This window comes from Beta vulgaris, chromosome 8 (genome assembly GCF_026745355.1).
Source record: "Beta vulgaris subsp. vulgaris cultivar EL10 chromosome 8, EL10.2, whole genome shotgun sequence".
Classification (NCBI taxonomy): Eukaryota; Viridiplantae; Streptophyta; class Magnoliopsida; order Caryophyllales; family Amaranthaceae; genus Beta; species Beta vulgaris.
Genome location: NC_079209.1, coordinates 20923284 through 20939338, shown reverse-complemented (window position 1 = coordinate 20939338; position 16055 = coordinate 20923284). Strand labels below are relative to the sequence as shown.

Below are 16055 nucleotides of genomic sequence, written 5' to 3'. Positions count from 1 at the left end.
CTAGCGACATGATACACTTCATAAAGTCCGAGTAATGTAGTCTACTAGACTAAAAATAATTCCGGCACTTAACTCATTACGATTTATAATCTATCTTATCATCCATCAAAAAAATTTTACAATTTCAGAGTAACCATTGTCTTATTTGTTTTTGCTGCCTGCACTTTGACAACTTTGGTTGTGCACTTATATCATCACTATTAGTCTATTACACAAATGAATCATAAAATCAAGAGTAATTGGGAAAAAATTAATTAAGAAGAGCAAAGAGCCAAAGACAATATATGAGACTTTCAAGTAAATTTTACATAACTTCTAGTGTTTACAAAAACTTGTCAGAATTACATCAAAAGTGAACTCTATTATGAGCTGGAAGCAGCAGTTGCATGAAGAGAAACTAATGAAGCATAAGCTCCTTCAGGTATTCTCATAAGCTCATCATGTTTACCCTTTTCAGCAATCACACCATTCTTGACAACAGCAATAATATCGGCATTCTTAATAGTGACTAACCGATGAGCAACAACCACAGTAGTCCTATGCAACATTACACTATCCAAAGCATCTTGCACGATACGTTCAGACTCTGCATCAAGTGCACTAGTAGCTTCATCGAGCAAAAGAATCTTAGGATTCTTTAAAATTGCTCTGGCGATGGCTATCCTTTGCTTCTGCCCACCTGACAACTGTACCCCTCGCTCTCCTACTGAGGTGTCATAGCCTTGTGGGAGTCCTGAGATGAAGTTGTGTGCATTGGCAGATTTTGCAGCCTCGATGATTTCATTCTCGATTGCTTCTCCTTGCTTTCCATAGGCTATGTTAGCACGTATGCTCTCGTTGAACAGAATTGGCTCTTGGCTTACTAGCCCCATTTGTTGTCTAAGCCAACTTAGCTTCAACTTTTGTAGCTCTACCCCATCTAGGAAAACACGACCTTTGTCTGGTTCGTAGAATCTCTCGATCATGCTGATCACTGTCGATTTTCCACTTCCGCTTTCTCCCACAAGTGCAACGGTCTACAAGTTGGCAACAGAATGATATATATGAAATTAGAAACAGGAGACATATGCCTAAATCATACTTTATATATAAAACCAAAAGATATGTCAAGGTTAACAGATCTATATAACCAAAAGATGTCAAGTTTTTCTTCAAAAATGTAGTGGTTTTAGAAACGACCTAGAATATAAAGGTTAAGACCCTATTTGATCGGACTAGATGCATTTTCAGGAAAATGATTTTCTATGTAAAAAGAATTCTGCAAGGAAAACGCAATTTTAAAACATTTTCCTGCAGTTGGTTCTTTATGAGAAAATTTGAGAAGAAAAATAAATATGAAGGGAAGAGGATGGGCAGGAGAAGAGAGAAAAAGTTCATGGAATTGGGAGGAAAATGTGGCATTCCTTCTTTGAAAAGGAATATGTTTTCCATCCTTTTACAGAGGAAATGGGAAAATCATTTTACAGACAAATGTTTTTTACCCAACAGGAGTTGAGTGGAGTACGATATGAATACCTTGGTAGATGGAATGAACAAGCACAAGTCACTAAAGATTTGGATATCTGGCCGAGTGGGATATCTGAAGCTAACATGACTGAACTCGATATCACCCTTCACATCTTCCTGTGTTATCCCTTCATTGCTGCTTGAATCAATGCTAGGTTTGCTATCAACAATCTTGAAGATCGAGACAGCCGAATCCTTGGCTTTGTTCCTGTCCATAGCCATGCTGCTGCTTTGGGACAATCCTACTGCTGAGATTGTTAATGCAAAGAAAACCTACAGCACAAGATTGTTCATCAGACCAGAAAACACCACAAAAAAGAAAAAAGAAAAAAAGAAGTATAAGAAAACAAGGGTGATGGCAGCAAAATGAGCCGTGTTGTTTTACCTGAAAAACTTGTGCAAATGTAGCTTTACCATGGTGAATTAGGATAGCCCCGATGTAGAAGCAGAAGGCGTTTGTGCAGTATAGGGCGAGGAAAGAGAAACCAAAGCCTAAACCACTAATGAGTCCTAAACGAACCCCACTTTTTACTGGAGCCTCACATTTCTTCTTGTACAAATCCATCACCTTATTCTCTGCACAAAAAGATGCTACAGTTCTGATACTCCCAACTGCATCATTTGCAACTTGGCTTGCTTCTTCATACATGATCTACAAATTACATGAGATACGAAATTATAAGTTTGGAAATCACAATCAAAAAAGAGAAGAAATGGAAAGTTTGTCAAGACTAACTTTAGCATCAGCGCTGAATCCCTTCATGAATTTGCCTTGAAGATACCCCTGAGCAAACATAAGGGGTGCCACGGCTAGAATAATGAGTGCTAGAATCCAATTAGCAGTGAAAGCTATTACAAGACCAGCGATTACTGTTGCTATATTCTGCATGATTAAGGCTAACTGATCCCCTACGAGGCTCCTAACGTTTGCAGCATCTGTTGATAATCTCGCACCAATTGCTCCACTAATCACAAGAATTAGTAGCGAAGTTAGTTATTTGAATTTTTATGCAATCAAACTACTCCCTCCGTCCCATAGTGAAGTTCCCATTAACTTCTTACACAATCTCTAGGTGACAATTTATGGTAAAAACTATGATGTTTGACTTTGAATATAGCAAATGGGAACTTTATTATGGGACAAAGAGAGTACTTACTATTACTAATAGAATTAGCAAACCTTGAATTGGCGGGATCATCAAACCATTTAACTTCTTGGTGAACAACCTTCTCAAAGGTCATTAGACGAATTCTTCGAATAAGTTTTCCTCCTGCAATTGCGAAAAGAAAATTCTGGAAAGGTATTGCTATCAAACTAGCAACACCTAAAGACACATAAACAAGTGCCCATTTTGTTGAATCATGGCGAAGCAAATGCGCTGGTTCATAGAATATTTTGATGGCAGACGAGATAAGGTACCCAAACAAAGGAAAGATAACCCCGTGTATTGAAGCAGCAAGGCTTCCGAGCAGCAGGATTGGAACTTCTGGCTTATTTAAGTAAGCCAAACGTCTCATTGATACACTTCTACTTTTCTCTCTTTTTTTCTCTTCTTCAGGTTTATTTGTTCTCTCACAATCATGATCAATATCATCATAAAAGTCCCCTTCATTAGTCTCCTGAATATTGACAGGACCAGGGACATTAAAGCTAATGGAAATGGAGTGTCTGCCGCTAGAGGAACCCCTACTTCTTGATCTCCTCATTGAAAATCTTTGACTTGCTGATCTGCTCATCGCCCTTTCGAGGTGTGGACTCATATCAAGACTAATAGGATCCATAAGAGAAGCTTCTTGTTCTCTGGCTCCTTCTTGAAGTCTCACCAGTTGCGAATAACCCCCCTCCGGGTCTTTAATCAACTCTTCATGAGAACCTGATCATTTACTATATAGTCAGATTTTCCATCAAGGATTTGTTTGGTTGAAGGGAAAACATTTACAATGGATTAATGGAAGACTGCTTCTCTAGAAAAATGTTTTCCCCAACTAATCAAACACTCTCTTAATTGCTTTGTGGAGCTTATATATGTATAACCGTTCCCCAAATTGAAGTTTCACCTTCATGGTGGAGAACTCTAATTTGAAGAACAAAATCCAGGTTGTGTTTATTACTATGCTAAAAGAAAATAAATATAAGTAGAAAGGGCACTTGGTGTCGTACCTTTTTCGATGATTTTTCCTTGATGAACAACTGCGATCATATCAGCATTCTTGATGGTAGTCAATCTATGTGCAACTATAACAGTGGTCCTATTTGTCATAATTCTGTCAAGTGCATCTTGCACAATGCGTTCAGATTCAGCATCAAGGGCACTAGTAGCCTCATCAAGGAGGAGGATTTTTGGATTTTTAAGAATAGCTCGAGCAATGGCTATTCTTTGCTTTTGACCACCAGAAAGTTGAGTTCCTCTCTCCCCTACCATTGTGTTTAAACCCTGCATAAAACAAACAAAACATCTATCTTAAACCTGCTCTTTGGCTAGTGGTGAAGCAAAATAGTCACATTTTGGATAATTTTGCAAAATTGTGCATAACATGATGACATTTTGGATATTATTGCAAAAGTCTGCGGGAAGGGGGTAGAGTTTTTACGCAAATTCTCTGAAATGCCAGTCACTTTTCCCAAAAACGTACAAAACTTTCCACTTCGCATATTACAGTATAATTTTGGAAGACTTCAGGACGAGAACTTATGAACAAGTCCTAGAAAATAAATTATGTTACCTTTGGAAGCTTATCAATAAATTTTGCAGCATTAGCAAGCTCAATAGCAGTCCGAATTTCATTGTCAGTGGCATCTTCCTTTCCATATGCTATGTTTTCTTTTAATGTAGTAGTAAAGAGCACAGGTTCCTGACTCACTAAACCAATCTTCTGTCTAATCCAAGCTAACTGAAGCTGCTTTAAGTTAACTCCGTCAATGAGAATTTCACCTGAATCAGGATCATAAAATCTCTCTATGAGGCTTACAACTGTAGATTTTCCGCTCCCACTTTGTCCAACTAGAGCAACAGTTGTTCCACTAGTTATATGCAAACAAAATCCTGCAAATATCTGCACATCAGGCCTCGCTGGGTACCTAAAATATACATCTTTTAGCTCAATATCCCCCCTAATGTCTTCCAAAACCATCCCTTCAGTGCTGGAGGCATCTATTTTTGGTTTCCTATGTATTGCTTCAAACATCTTGTATGCTGCTGCTTGCCCTGCTGCAAATGCATTTAGACATGGAGATGTCTGTCCCAGTGACCTGTTTTAATAGAAGTATATCAAAATCCCAAACTCGAGTCAATGTTTTGGTTCATCATTTGTGTCATTCTTTTTATGTAAATTTTCTCTTTATTTCATTTGAAACAAAAGTAAGATATCAACAAGTTTTGCTGCATTTCTAGGGTTGGTTGTTTATCAGCTGGAACAGCCTTTTTATCAGCTGATCAGATCACTTGTTGGTTGCTTTTGGTTGATTACACACTGATTGGAGACTAAAAGAAAATTATTTGTGGAACACCATTTGCTTATACTTTTTAATTCTACCATTTTTCTAGAGAAAGAAAAGGTGGATAAGAAAAGACTTACATTCCACCAGTCATCATGGCCATAATAACATTCAGGACTTGTCCACCGTTGTAATTCTTTTCTATGATAAGTCTGCCTCCATACCATACGGCAAGAGCATAAGTGGATAATATTATGAAGATCAATGATCCAAGCCCTAATCCTGAGGCTAGCCCTTGCTTGACAGCAGCTTTATATGCAATTAAAATCTTGTTATCATACTTTTTAATTGCATCTTTTTCACCTGTAAATGATGCAACCTAAACCATATACATCGAGGAAAAAAAAGAGAAAATTTTAATTAGTGTAAACAAGAAGTAAGTGATGCATATAATTCAACTCTCAACTCTCAAGAAAAAAAACTTACTGTTCTGATGGCGCCAACAGTTTGCTCCACAACAATTCCAGCCTCAGCATAGGCCAGTTGAGCGCGACTTGACATCTTCATCATCAACATTGCCATGGTAGCACCAGATATAACAAGGGCAGGAATGCATGCCAGCAAAACCAAGGCTAAAAGCCATCCTTTAATGAAAGCAATGGCAAAGCCTCCAACGAATGTTGCCATTAACTGTATAAACTTACCAACTTTCTCACCCATGGCATCCTGAATGAGAACCGTGTCCCCAGACATTCTACTGATAACTTCTCCCGTAGTTGTTTCCGTGTCAAAGAAGGCGATATCTTGTCTTAGAATCGTCTTCAAATAGAGACCTCGAATTTTTGCTGCTTGTCTTTCTCCAGTTACAATCCAGCATGTTACCTCTATTATCAATTTGGTATAGGATAATTAAAATCAAGATCATAGAAAATGAAGGTATTATATTCACTTTGTACAGAAAGTTTCACAAACACATTGAAGTATGACACAAGTCACACAACAAATATACATCGTATTTGATAATAGAAAGTGATAGCATTGGTGTACAAAACTTCTTTGTTTTCAACTGTTTTGCACATATACCAACATATGTATTGCATAGTTATTGCACATGTACATGTATTGCTAACAATAATTGCATATGAATATGCAACTTTAATCAAATTTTTTACAAATTTTCAGATGAGAAAGGTTTTTCATATTTTCTTTTCCCTATTTTGGGAGTGATATAGAGTGCCTTTTTTGGAAAAAGAAATGAACAATGGTCCAACAGAAAAACATCACTAAAAGCCTAAAGACAAGCCAAACGTCCATGATCATGTAAATGAACTGTTATTGAGTAGGTGCAGATAGTTATGCATTTGCTGAATTGCTTCGAGGATTAGAGTAATTATGGATGGACTTGATATCAGATGGTACTTACGTAGGAAGCAAGCTATGCCAGTATATATAGCCAGGTATAAAAAACTCAAGGATACCTGCAATAACCAAATGGCAAAAAATCAGCTAGTAATTAGCAATTCGTTCTGTAAAATGCTAACTGGCTAATACTTTGGCCTACATCACTTGGACTCGAGTACCCATTACAGAAATTAGTACGTGTATAAGCGTTCAACTTGTCTATTTATGATTTTTTTCTCATGATTTTAGGTGTCGAGGATTTTGCATGGATACTTGACTAAAATAAGAAATTCAAGTAATAACACAGGTTTAAACCATAAAGTTGTCTATACTGAAAATAAAGCATCTATTTTACACTCTTTTGCAACAGAGTTAATTTTTGGCCCTAATAACATAACTTCTCTATGATAATGGACATAAGTTGAGTTAAAGTTCTCTAAGTAAACGAAACTCTTACACTAGAAAACTATGAAAGTACATTTTAGGCAAATTGCTTCCTGTAACCATTCTCATATTGCGAATAAGATATCACTGTTCAAGTATTAATTAACCTAAAAAGATTCATGCAAGATATTGATTTTGAAGAATCATACTTGGGATAAACCCTAAAAAAAAAATAATGCAGGATATCGATTTTGTAGAATTATACTTGGGATAACAAACGAATGAGACAACTAACATGATCTTTTAAAGTAAAAAAAGAAAGTAGAATACTTAAGTGGAACACTCTTTGGAGTTTGGAAGATTGTCAGAGAATAATAATCAAAGATTATGTGAGCAAGTAACAAATATAGTACAACTTTTTAGTTGTAACCATCTTTTTTCAGCACTTCACTACATTTAGTATGGTTTCTTTGGCTCGACAAATATGGATAATCATTCTCTTTCTTTTCCCTTAGTTGGCATTATTCAGTAATGGGGACTACATTATTTTATGATGGGAATATTAAGCATTTAATTTCAGAATTTATTCATGTACAAAATAGGAGTATTTTTATGTGGTGCTCACTACTGTATTAAATAAAGTATTTATTCATCTCTTATTGTCAAATTTTATGATAGCCTTTTGAAGAGATAAAAAAGAGTAATGATTATTAGTTACTGTGTTTTATCACTCCTTGCCCTCGATTATTTCTTGATTGAGTTGAGCTGTAAAATGAGCCTTTTTTAGTCACTTCACTTTGTAGCTCATCTTTTGCTGAAAGATAAACAAAGCTAAATTTCAATCAAATCACAAACATAAATAATGGAAAATCTAATGTAAATGAAATAAGAAGTTTTGACAAATCAAAAGTAACTATAATTTCGAACTTAATCATAAGTAACAACCTTTCTCCTCAACCTTAGCTTATACAGGACATATTCTTTAAAGTTAGTTTGGTTACCTTAATTTTTTGTTGCTTTCATTTTGTTTTTCACCAACTTGAATAACTAACTGTGACTATGATTTTCTTGAATTTTATGTTAGTATAATTATAAGAAATTAATTTAATAAAATAAAATTTTGTGATGAAAATCGTTTAATAATGATTGAATACAAATTACTTAATTTTTTTAAATCTTTAAAGTAAAAATTTTCAAAATTTGATCATAAAAATCAAAGTATGAAAAAAAGGAAATAGTAGATTTCCTCTTTCATAAAGATTCTAAATGAAGAAAAAATAAGTATAGAGTATCACGAGGAGTATTTGTATACGTTAATAAATTCTTGTCAAGGTGATACTCAAAATCTTATATAGTCCTGTCGATATTACTAATTACTAGCATTTTTTGCACGCTATACATGCAGGTTTTATTAATATTTTTTTTTGTTTTTCTCAATTAGTTATCTATCAGTGTTATAAAAAATTTGATTCGAAACATTTATAATTATTGTTAACTTTTTACTATATTTTTCTTAAATTAATGTTTCATTGGTTTTATTAGTTATTTGTTCATCATTATTCATATATATTATCAAGAAAAAAAATATACATTAGAAGAAAGTTTGTGCTGAAATAAGGTGGAATAATTTATGTATAAGGTTCAAATGTCGAAAAGAGTTTGATTTATACAATAGAGATAACCGAAGAATAATTATTATGAGTATAATCATTAATATGAAATTCAAGTTTTATTCTAATCGTGTCAATCAAGTCATATTATCAATTTAAATTTTGAATAATTTTTTTTATACGTAGGTAATAAGAGGAAATCATTCTCCTTAATTTAGTATTTAATTGAAATTTCAAATTCAATTTCATTATTAACTTGTTCAATATATATGACAAGTAGCAAGAAAAAAAGATTTATATAACAATTTAATTTCATTAAGGGTATCTTAGACTTTTTATGAGAGGACACCTATCTTTCTCCCCTTCACTTATATAATAGAGATATATATACTTTAAATATCAAACACATAAGTCATGAGTTAAAAAATAATCAATCAATGAGATTAACAAGAAAGGCCCTCTAGAATATTAATTTCAAAGAACATGTAAAAAAGATATTAAGCATAATCATGATGAAATAGAGCATGGTAAATAGTAGTAATTTCTGATTCAAGTGCAGCAAGGCCATTGTTGGTGGTGTGATCCCACTAAAACATGCCACATACACCCTTTGATTCATGTCGGCCACTAATGTGAAAAACTTATTTTCCTACCTATGCTTAGAGGGATCCAACTTCCCAGAACAACAAGTACTATGATAGATCTTCTCATAGCTATATTGGTTATGAGTATTGTTACACCGCCCAAAAAAAGGAAAAGACAAAAGAAAAAAATTTCAAAATTTAGTGAGTCGTCAAAATCTCAAGTTTTTAAACACCCTGGAAGAATCTTGTCCCTTTCATTAAGTGGATTGTAGTTCATTAAATGATCTGTCTTTCTCCTAGTTTTTTCTTCTTCATTAGTGTTTCTTTCATACTAAACTTCATAAACATGGACCTAGGAACGCACAAACAATTGACAGAAATAAAAAGTTTTATGAGTGAATGATAGTGATACTCTTTTTTTTCCTCTACTTTTTCTTTTTGATTTACTCCATTGGGAGAGAAGGGATAATTCGATGTGGGGTGCAAATATATAAACTCCTCATTTTATAAGGAGGAAGAGGTGGTAGGTCAATGTACTACTGCCTCGATTTCTAGCACAGATTTATATTCTCATCTCAATAATAAGTTGGGACATTTACTTCTGGACTTGTACCCAACTTATAAGCTAATGTGTCCTATGAATTAGTAGCCTAAATGGATTGATTTTTAGACTAATTATCTTTCCTGCTGAAAAAATAAAGAGATCATAACTTTTAAATGCTCACTTGATACTGTACACAAATGAGAAAAAAAAACACATAAAACCCAACCACAAGGACGAGACATAGGGCCAATAAGAATTGAATCCCTGGCCTTACAATTAGCACTAGAGCACTATCATTGAACTCCCATTTAATTTAGTACTTCCTCCATATTTTTTCGCAATAGCAATGTTCTGATTGTTTATGAATAGTTTAAAAGTACATATACTTCATTGTAACTACAAATTAAAACAACTCATGAAGTAAAATTATAATAAAAAGTTAGATGCTTTTAATCCTCTTCTCTTGTCCCAAAATGAACTTCTTATTTGAAGTTTATCAGTTTTGAATAAACCTAGTCAATGATATAATATCACACAGGTTTATTTCAATATTCATAATATTTAATATCCCAAAATGAAACTTTTTTTAAGAGTTCAGTCGTTCAATACAGCCATTTTCTGCATGGACATCTAATTTTCATTCTTAACTCAATTTAAAAATAATTTTGCGTTGAAAAACTAGTTTGACCTTAGAATTGACCATACCCAAGTAACCTAATCCAAGTCAAAATGAATCTTTGCTCATCAAGATATAGGTGAGTAACGCATAGTTTTGCTGTTAGTTAGACATTACTTAATCAACAGTGACGGCTAAAATCTTAGGATGATTTATGAAGAATAGTCGTGTATATTATGAATAAAATTAACGTAATCTATCTTTTCAAGTATCTTTCCTTTGAAGCAAAATCATATTTGTTGAGTCCAAATGTCATTTTCTGAATTAATTTGCATGCTTTATATTGTACTATGAACTCACCAACAAACACAACTTTATTTTCAAGCCAAGTTTGCGGATTTATGCCAAAAAGTCCTTAAACAATAGGAAAGCTAAGAAAAGAGAAGAGCAAAAGAAAATAAATCCTTATGGATCTTTTTAAATAATGTATAGAACTTCAAATTCCCTTACCAAGAATGTATAGAACTTCAAATGAACACTAATCCTCGTTTGGTCTCTATTAGCAATTTAGCACTATAGTAATTCTCAACATCTTAATGGATTATATATTGATATCTTCAGCAATGATAGAGTATTAAATTATTTATGGGACTCCAACCATCAGTTTAAGCTTTTGATTGAGTTGGTATTTTGATATGGTATCGGAGCCTGCGTGACATAAAGATCACGGGTTCAAATCTCATCCACCCCCTCCTTTCTAAGTGCGCGGAATATATATTTAGCATCAGGTACAACCGTACAAGGGAGGCCTGTGCAAAATCCACAGAAAGGATGTGATAGAGTATTAAACTATTCCTGAGACTCCAACCATCAGCTTAAACTTTCAATTAAGTTGATCCTTTGACAAGCAAGTACATGCCTTAGTGTTAAAAAGTAAGTCTAAAATGAAAAGAGTACTACGTTGGTGTCCCCTTCTTTTCATATGAATTGTGGCCTATGCTTTTTGAGAATTAACTTTGACAGTTAATACGTACGTCTACTTCTTTCTTTAATTGTTGTTAAGAATTATTAAGAATAAGATCATGGAATAAAAGTTATCAAAATTTTATGAATATATATTACTTGTAAGAAATTATTGATTAACTTGTCCTCCAACTTTCCAAATGAATAAAGAAGCAGGGAATAATGCCAATAATAATTCACAGGCTCGGCATGCTTGAACTATGGTTGATGCATTGAGGGGTAATGGAGAAAAAGTGAGAAAATAATGAAGGTAAATTTTGGTGGCAGTAGAAGAAATTCATACTGTAAGGAGGAAGATGTGGAAGAAGTGTGAGGATAATATAATACATTACCCATTTACCCTAGGGATGGTAGGTAGCTATATATAACTTATCTTTGGCGTAAAAAATTACCCCCTTAAATATATTACCTTCAATCAAAGCATGCTCTAAAGGTAACTAATCAATATATCTATTTTATTTTACCGTTGTCAATGTAAAGATTGCAACAAAAAGAAATCAATATGAAGACACTGCAAAACAAATTTTGGTAACCATATAGTTCCAGATACTCTGTGAATTAATTTCATAGTCCTACGAACATAATGAGCATTGTTCTGTACCAAAATATCAAACTTATAAGCAAAATTTTTAAGCATTATAATAGAAAAGTAAATTTCTATGTTCAACACTTATACTTGTATGCTAGACATTTTTTATCACTATATTCAAAACAGAAATTTATTTTGTTTGAAATATCTATACTAATATATTAAAAGGCGTGCGTAAACCAGGAACGGTGCCACGTGGCGCTCTCCCTAGGGAGTTTTAGATCATGTAATCCATGTACAATAAAAAAAATAGAAATTGCATAGTATAGGGATTTGATCCCGTGGCCTCAAGTTCATGCACTAAAGTTTTAACCACTAGACCAAGTAGTATTTAGTGCTATTATCAAAGTACAATATTAATAAATCAAAATTTTCTTACCCGGGGCATAGCCCGGGCCTAATAACTAGTTTCTATACTACAACACATACTCAATAACATGAAGCTACCTGAAAATTAATTAACATGCAAGTGTACAAGTTACTATGTTCAAAATATGTGTATTAAATTGTACTTCTATATTTATTCGGGATCATAATAACCAATAATCTTAAGTTTTAACCCTTGAAAAAATCAAATTATACTTGTTGTACTCAGCTTTTTAAGTTGTTTATCAACGACTTTCATCATCCACGATTTTAATATATCCTTCTTTTTTATAACGAAGTTATAAATATAATTTTATTCATAATTGATATTGCTCATACTACTATGACTACAACTAAGAACTATTCCAAAAAAATTAAGAAATTTGTCAAAATTAGTTAACTCTACTATAAATTGTAAATGGTTACCAAAATTCAGTAAATAGTAACCTAATTATTAAAGAGTAAAGACCCATAAAGTAGAAGAAAGAAACCCATTACAACTAAAAAAAAGTTTCCAAGAAAATAACGAAATCATGCACATTTTAGAGAGAATAAAATGAAAAGAAAAGGGTAAAAATAAATTTACCTTAGAAACATCATGAACAACATGTTGAGGATCAGCACTACCAAAAGAGTTAATAATCTGACCCAAAATAAGAGTCATCAATGGCTGCGCAATTCCATTAGCAATGGCGGCAATACTCCCAACAATCATCAATATTATATCAACTGAATCTGCGAAATTAAAAAGTTTATAGATTGCAACTTTTTGCTCCACTTCTCTGTTATTATCATTACTACTATTTTGTAAATTTTCATCTTCCATTTTTGTATTTTTTTTTCTCTTTCTTTTCCTCTGTTTCTTGAACAAGAAACAAAAGGCGCGATTTTTGTTACATATACAAGAAAAAAAAAGAAGTTTATAAAAGTGTAACGTGATGATGAAGGATCCTACGAAAATGGGTTTTTACAAGAATTCATAGAAGAGTGGTAGAAAACTATAAAGATTATTGCGTTTTTTTTTGGTATTTGGTTTTTGGAAAAAACAAAAGGGTTTTTCTTTTGTTTGAGAAGAAGACAACTACCTAAGAGAATTGAGAAGTAATAGGAGAGGGCAACAGAATGTATTGTGTGCTCTGGGTTTTTAGTAAAAACAGCTGCTTTTATCCTAGAATTATGGAGTTGGATGAGAGAAAAATAAATAGATTAAAAGATAAAGAAAATCACGCTATTTTGGTTTCTTTTCTTAAAAGATTTTATTTTTCCTTCTAGAAGATTTATTTTCATGTATAGTATAGAATTCTTTATGTTTAGGGACGATGTATAAAATCATTCCAGATATATAAAGATATATCATATATGTTTATAATCTTAGGGATTTTGTAGGGAAAAACATATATGAAATATAAACTAGGAACTTGGTGACGCTAAGAAAATCGAAAGGTATCATATGCGCTTCGTGTGGCTTTCAATGGCATAGAAATTTTTTATCAACTTTGTGCATAAAGTCTCCATATATTATAAATTGAATGTGCAACTTTTAAAAATAAACGTACACATATATGTAAAAAAAAAAAAAAAATCATTGTTGTCATATGAGAAATTTTTAAAAATTTCATTTTGTGTGTAACATGTTGCACTGTTATTTATTATGTAACAACATCTCACATATGACAATTAATATAACTCTTTCATATCATTATAATTCGTTCATGTCATTATTGGTATATTTCATATCATGTAAGTATTCCATGCCATCTTAGAATTTTTTTTCATTTATTAAACTCTTGCATGTTATTATGGATATGTTTAATGTCATTTTTATTGACTTCTATGTCATTTTTTCAGCAAATTTGTATCATTTACCCTATTTCATTACTATTTTTCAACTTTTTAAATACTTTATGGTTATTACACAAATTGAAATCATTTATAAGAGAAATGTTATTATTATTACTCACTTTTATGTCATTTTTCAGCATACTTGCATCATTTTCCATCATTTTATTATTATTTTTCAAATTTTTATATACCTTATCATTATTACACAAACTAATATCATTTATAACAAAGTTGATATTACTCACTTTTGTGTCATTTTCAACGAACTTGTATCATTTTCCATAATTTCATTATCATTTTCCAACTCTTTGTAATATCCCTTATCAATTACACAAACTAATATCATTTATAAGATAAAGGATATCATTATTGTTCACTTTTTTTGTCATTCTTCAGTAAACATGTATCATTTTCCCTTATTTCATTATCATTTTTCAACATTTTGTATTATCATTAATACACAAAAATAATATCATTTATATAAAAAAATTGATGGTATTATTACTCACTTTTATATCATTTACCAGAAAATTTATATAATTTCCCCATCTTCTTCATCTCCCCTAAAATCATTCCTCTCTCATTTTCTCTCCACAATATTTGTCACTTCTCTCCCAAAAAAAACAATATCCATAAAATTTTGTTTCTAAAGAAGATCAAGTTCCGTCAATCCTTGATTTTAGCATCGCAATGGCCGCAATCAGAAGCTCCTTGGCGGTGGCAGGATTTGAGTTTCAGCAACTAACAAGTGATCCAATGGATTCGAGAAAAAAACTAGAAAAGAATAAAATTTCAGCAACTAGCAATTAACAAGCTCACTGAAGGATATGTCCTTAGACACCTCGACAATTACTAGATTGCAATAGGAATTATATTATGAAGATAATAAAGTTAATTATTTTAGTAATCATATTTTCTTGCTAGAGAATAAATATGATTAATATATAGAACAATATTGATTGGGCCTACAACTAAAATGTATTAATCCTATGTGGTCACACATTATAGCACAAGTTGAAAAAGCAATTCAAATCCATTTAGGATTAGGGTTGGGCCGGTCCAAAAGAGAATAGGAGGAGAATTAGTTTTCCTAACTAGCCTATGACTCTTCTATTATATATAGGATATAATATTAGGGTTTAGGTAATAAATTCATTAATCGGTTTCTTTTCACAATAGAGAGAAAGTGAAATCCTAAACTATTCCCTCTAAACCGGCTCCTATACCATCAAAAGCAAGAGATTTGCTTCTCTTCCATTCTAGCAAACATTGGTGTTCAACTGGAGTTGGTGGACTGATTAGAGGAGCAACACTTGGGGATCTCGGATCTTCAGGCTTGCATACAATAACAGGGAAATCACGCTACAAAGGTTTGATATTTAATCTCTATATTGAATGATTCATGTGTTTGATTATGTTTGCGATCCTATGATAGATGTTAGAAAATTGTTTTATGAAATTCCGCTATTTGCATCTATATATATATATATATATATATATATATATATATATATATATATATATATATATATATATATATATATATTCCTACAGTGGTATCAGTTTTGCCTAATTCATAATATTCATATGATTATGTTATTGTATGCAAAGTTATTATTTTTATTCAATTAAGGGAAGATTCTTTATGGCTTGAATTTAAGTAATTAATATTTGATATTAATTCCTTGTTAATTGTAAATAATTAATTTATTTGTGATTAATGCTTAAATAATTTTATAAAGGTCTGAATTTTTTATATTATGGATGAAATACATTATTTAATTCTCCAAAATTTTCGGAATTTATAAATATTTTTTATATTTAAAATTATTTAATGTTTATTTTGATTAATCAATGAAATAATTTTTTTAAAATTAAAAGATTTGATTTTTACTTGTTAAATAAATCTAATATTCATCACCCACATAGATTTAGAATAATTTGATGGCTGAAAATAATTTGATTATTTTTCTCACTAATTTCGAATTTTATCATATTATTTGTGAATTTTGGTTAAATTTTATGTTTAATTTGATTATGCATAAATTTTGAGGATAGCAATTAAAATATTTGATTTTATTTGTTGTGATAATTCAGTAGATCTCCCTAAAAATAATTTTTGAATTTTTCAGAATTCAATTTTTAATTTTCATG

The 16055-nt window shown here is 31.9% G+C and overlaps 1 protein-coding gene across 2 annotated transcripts; it reads right to left on the bottom strand.

The window, feature by feature from the left end:
* Window positions 1-254: 254 nt before the first annotated feature.
* LOC104884804 (ABC transporter B family member 9) lies at window positions 255-13273 on the bottom strand. 2 transcript variants are annotated; one of them, XM_048634581.1, is made up of 12 exons: window positions 12646-12785; window positions 7446-7541; window positions 6366-6420; window positions 5429-5826; window positions 5083-5321; window positions 4231-4756; window positions 3668-3941; window positions 2687-3380; window positions 2243-2471; window positions 1892-2158; window positions 1516-1779; window positions 255-1016 (listed from the first exon to the last, which is right to left on the bottom strand). In XM_048634581.1, the coding sequence occupies exons 4-12, from the start codon at window positions 5693-5695 to the stop codon at window positions 363-365; spliced, it is 3414 nt and encodes a 1137-aa protein (XP_048490538.1). In that variant the 5' UTR covers window positions 5696-5826; window positions 6366-6420; window positions 7446-7541; window positions 12646-12785; the 3' UTR covers window positions 255-362. The 2 variants fall into 2 exon arrangements, with proteins under 2 accessions (XP_048490538.1, XP_010667802.1); XM_010669500.4 differs by lacking the exon at window positions 7446-7541 and having other exon boundaries at window positions 12646-13273.
* Between the last annotated feature and the right edge of the window lie 2782 nt (window positions 13274-16055).

What these genes read in the sequence shown, in the direction of transcription:
- LOC104884804 (XM_010669500.4), bottom strand. Translation starts at nt 12,885, where the DNA reads ATGGAAGATGAAAATTTACAAAATAGTAGTAATGATAATAACAGAGAA. An exon ending in TTATTGATAAGCTTCCAAAG is followed by an intron (nt 3,942 to 4,230) that starts GTAACATAATTT and finishes TGTTTTATGCAG; the next exon opens with GGTTTAAACACAATGGTAGG. An exon ending in AGGAAAAATCATCGAAAAAG is followed by an intron (nt 3,381 to 3,667) that starts GTACGACACCAA and finishes GTAAATGATCAG; the next exon opens with GTTCTCATGAAGAGTTGATT.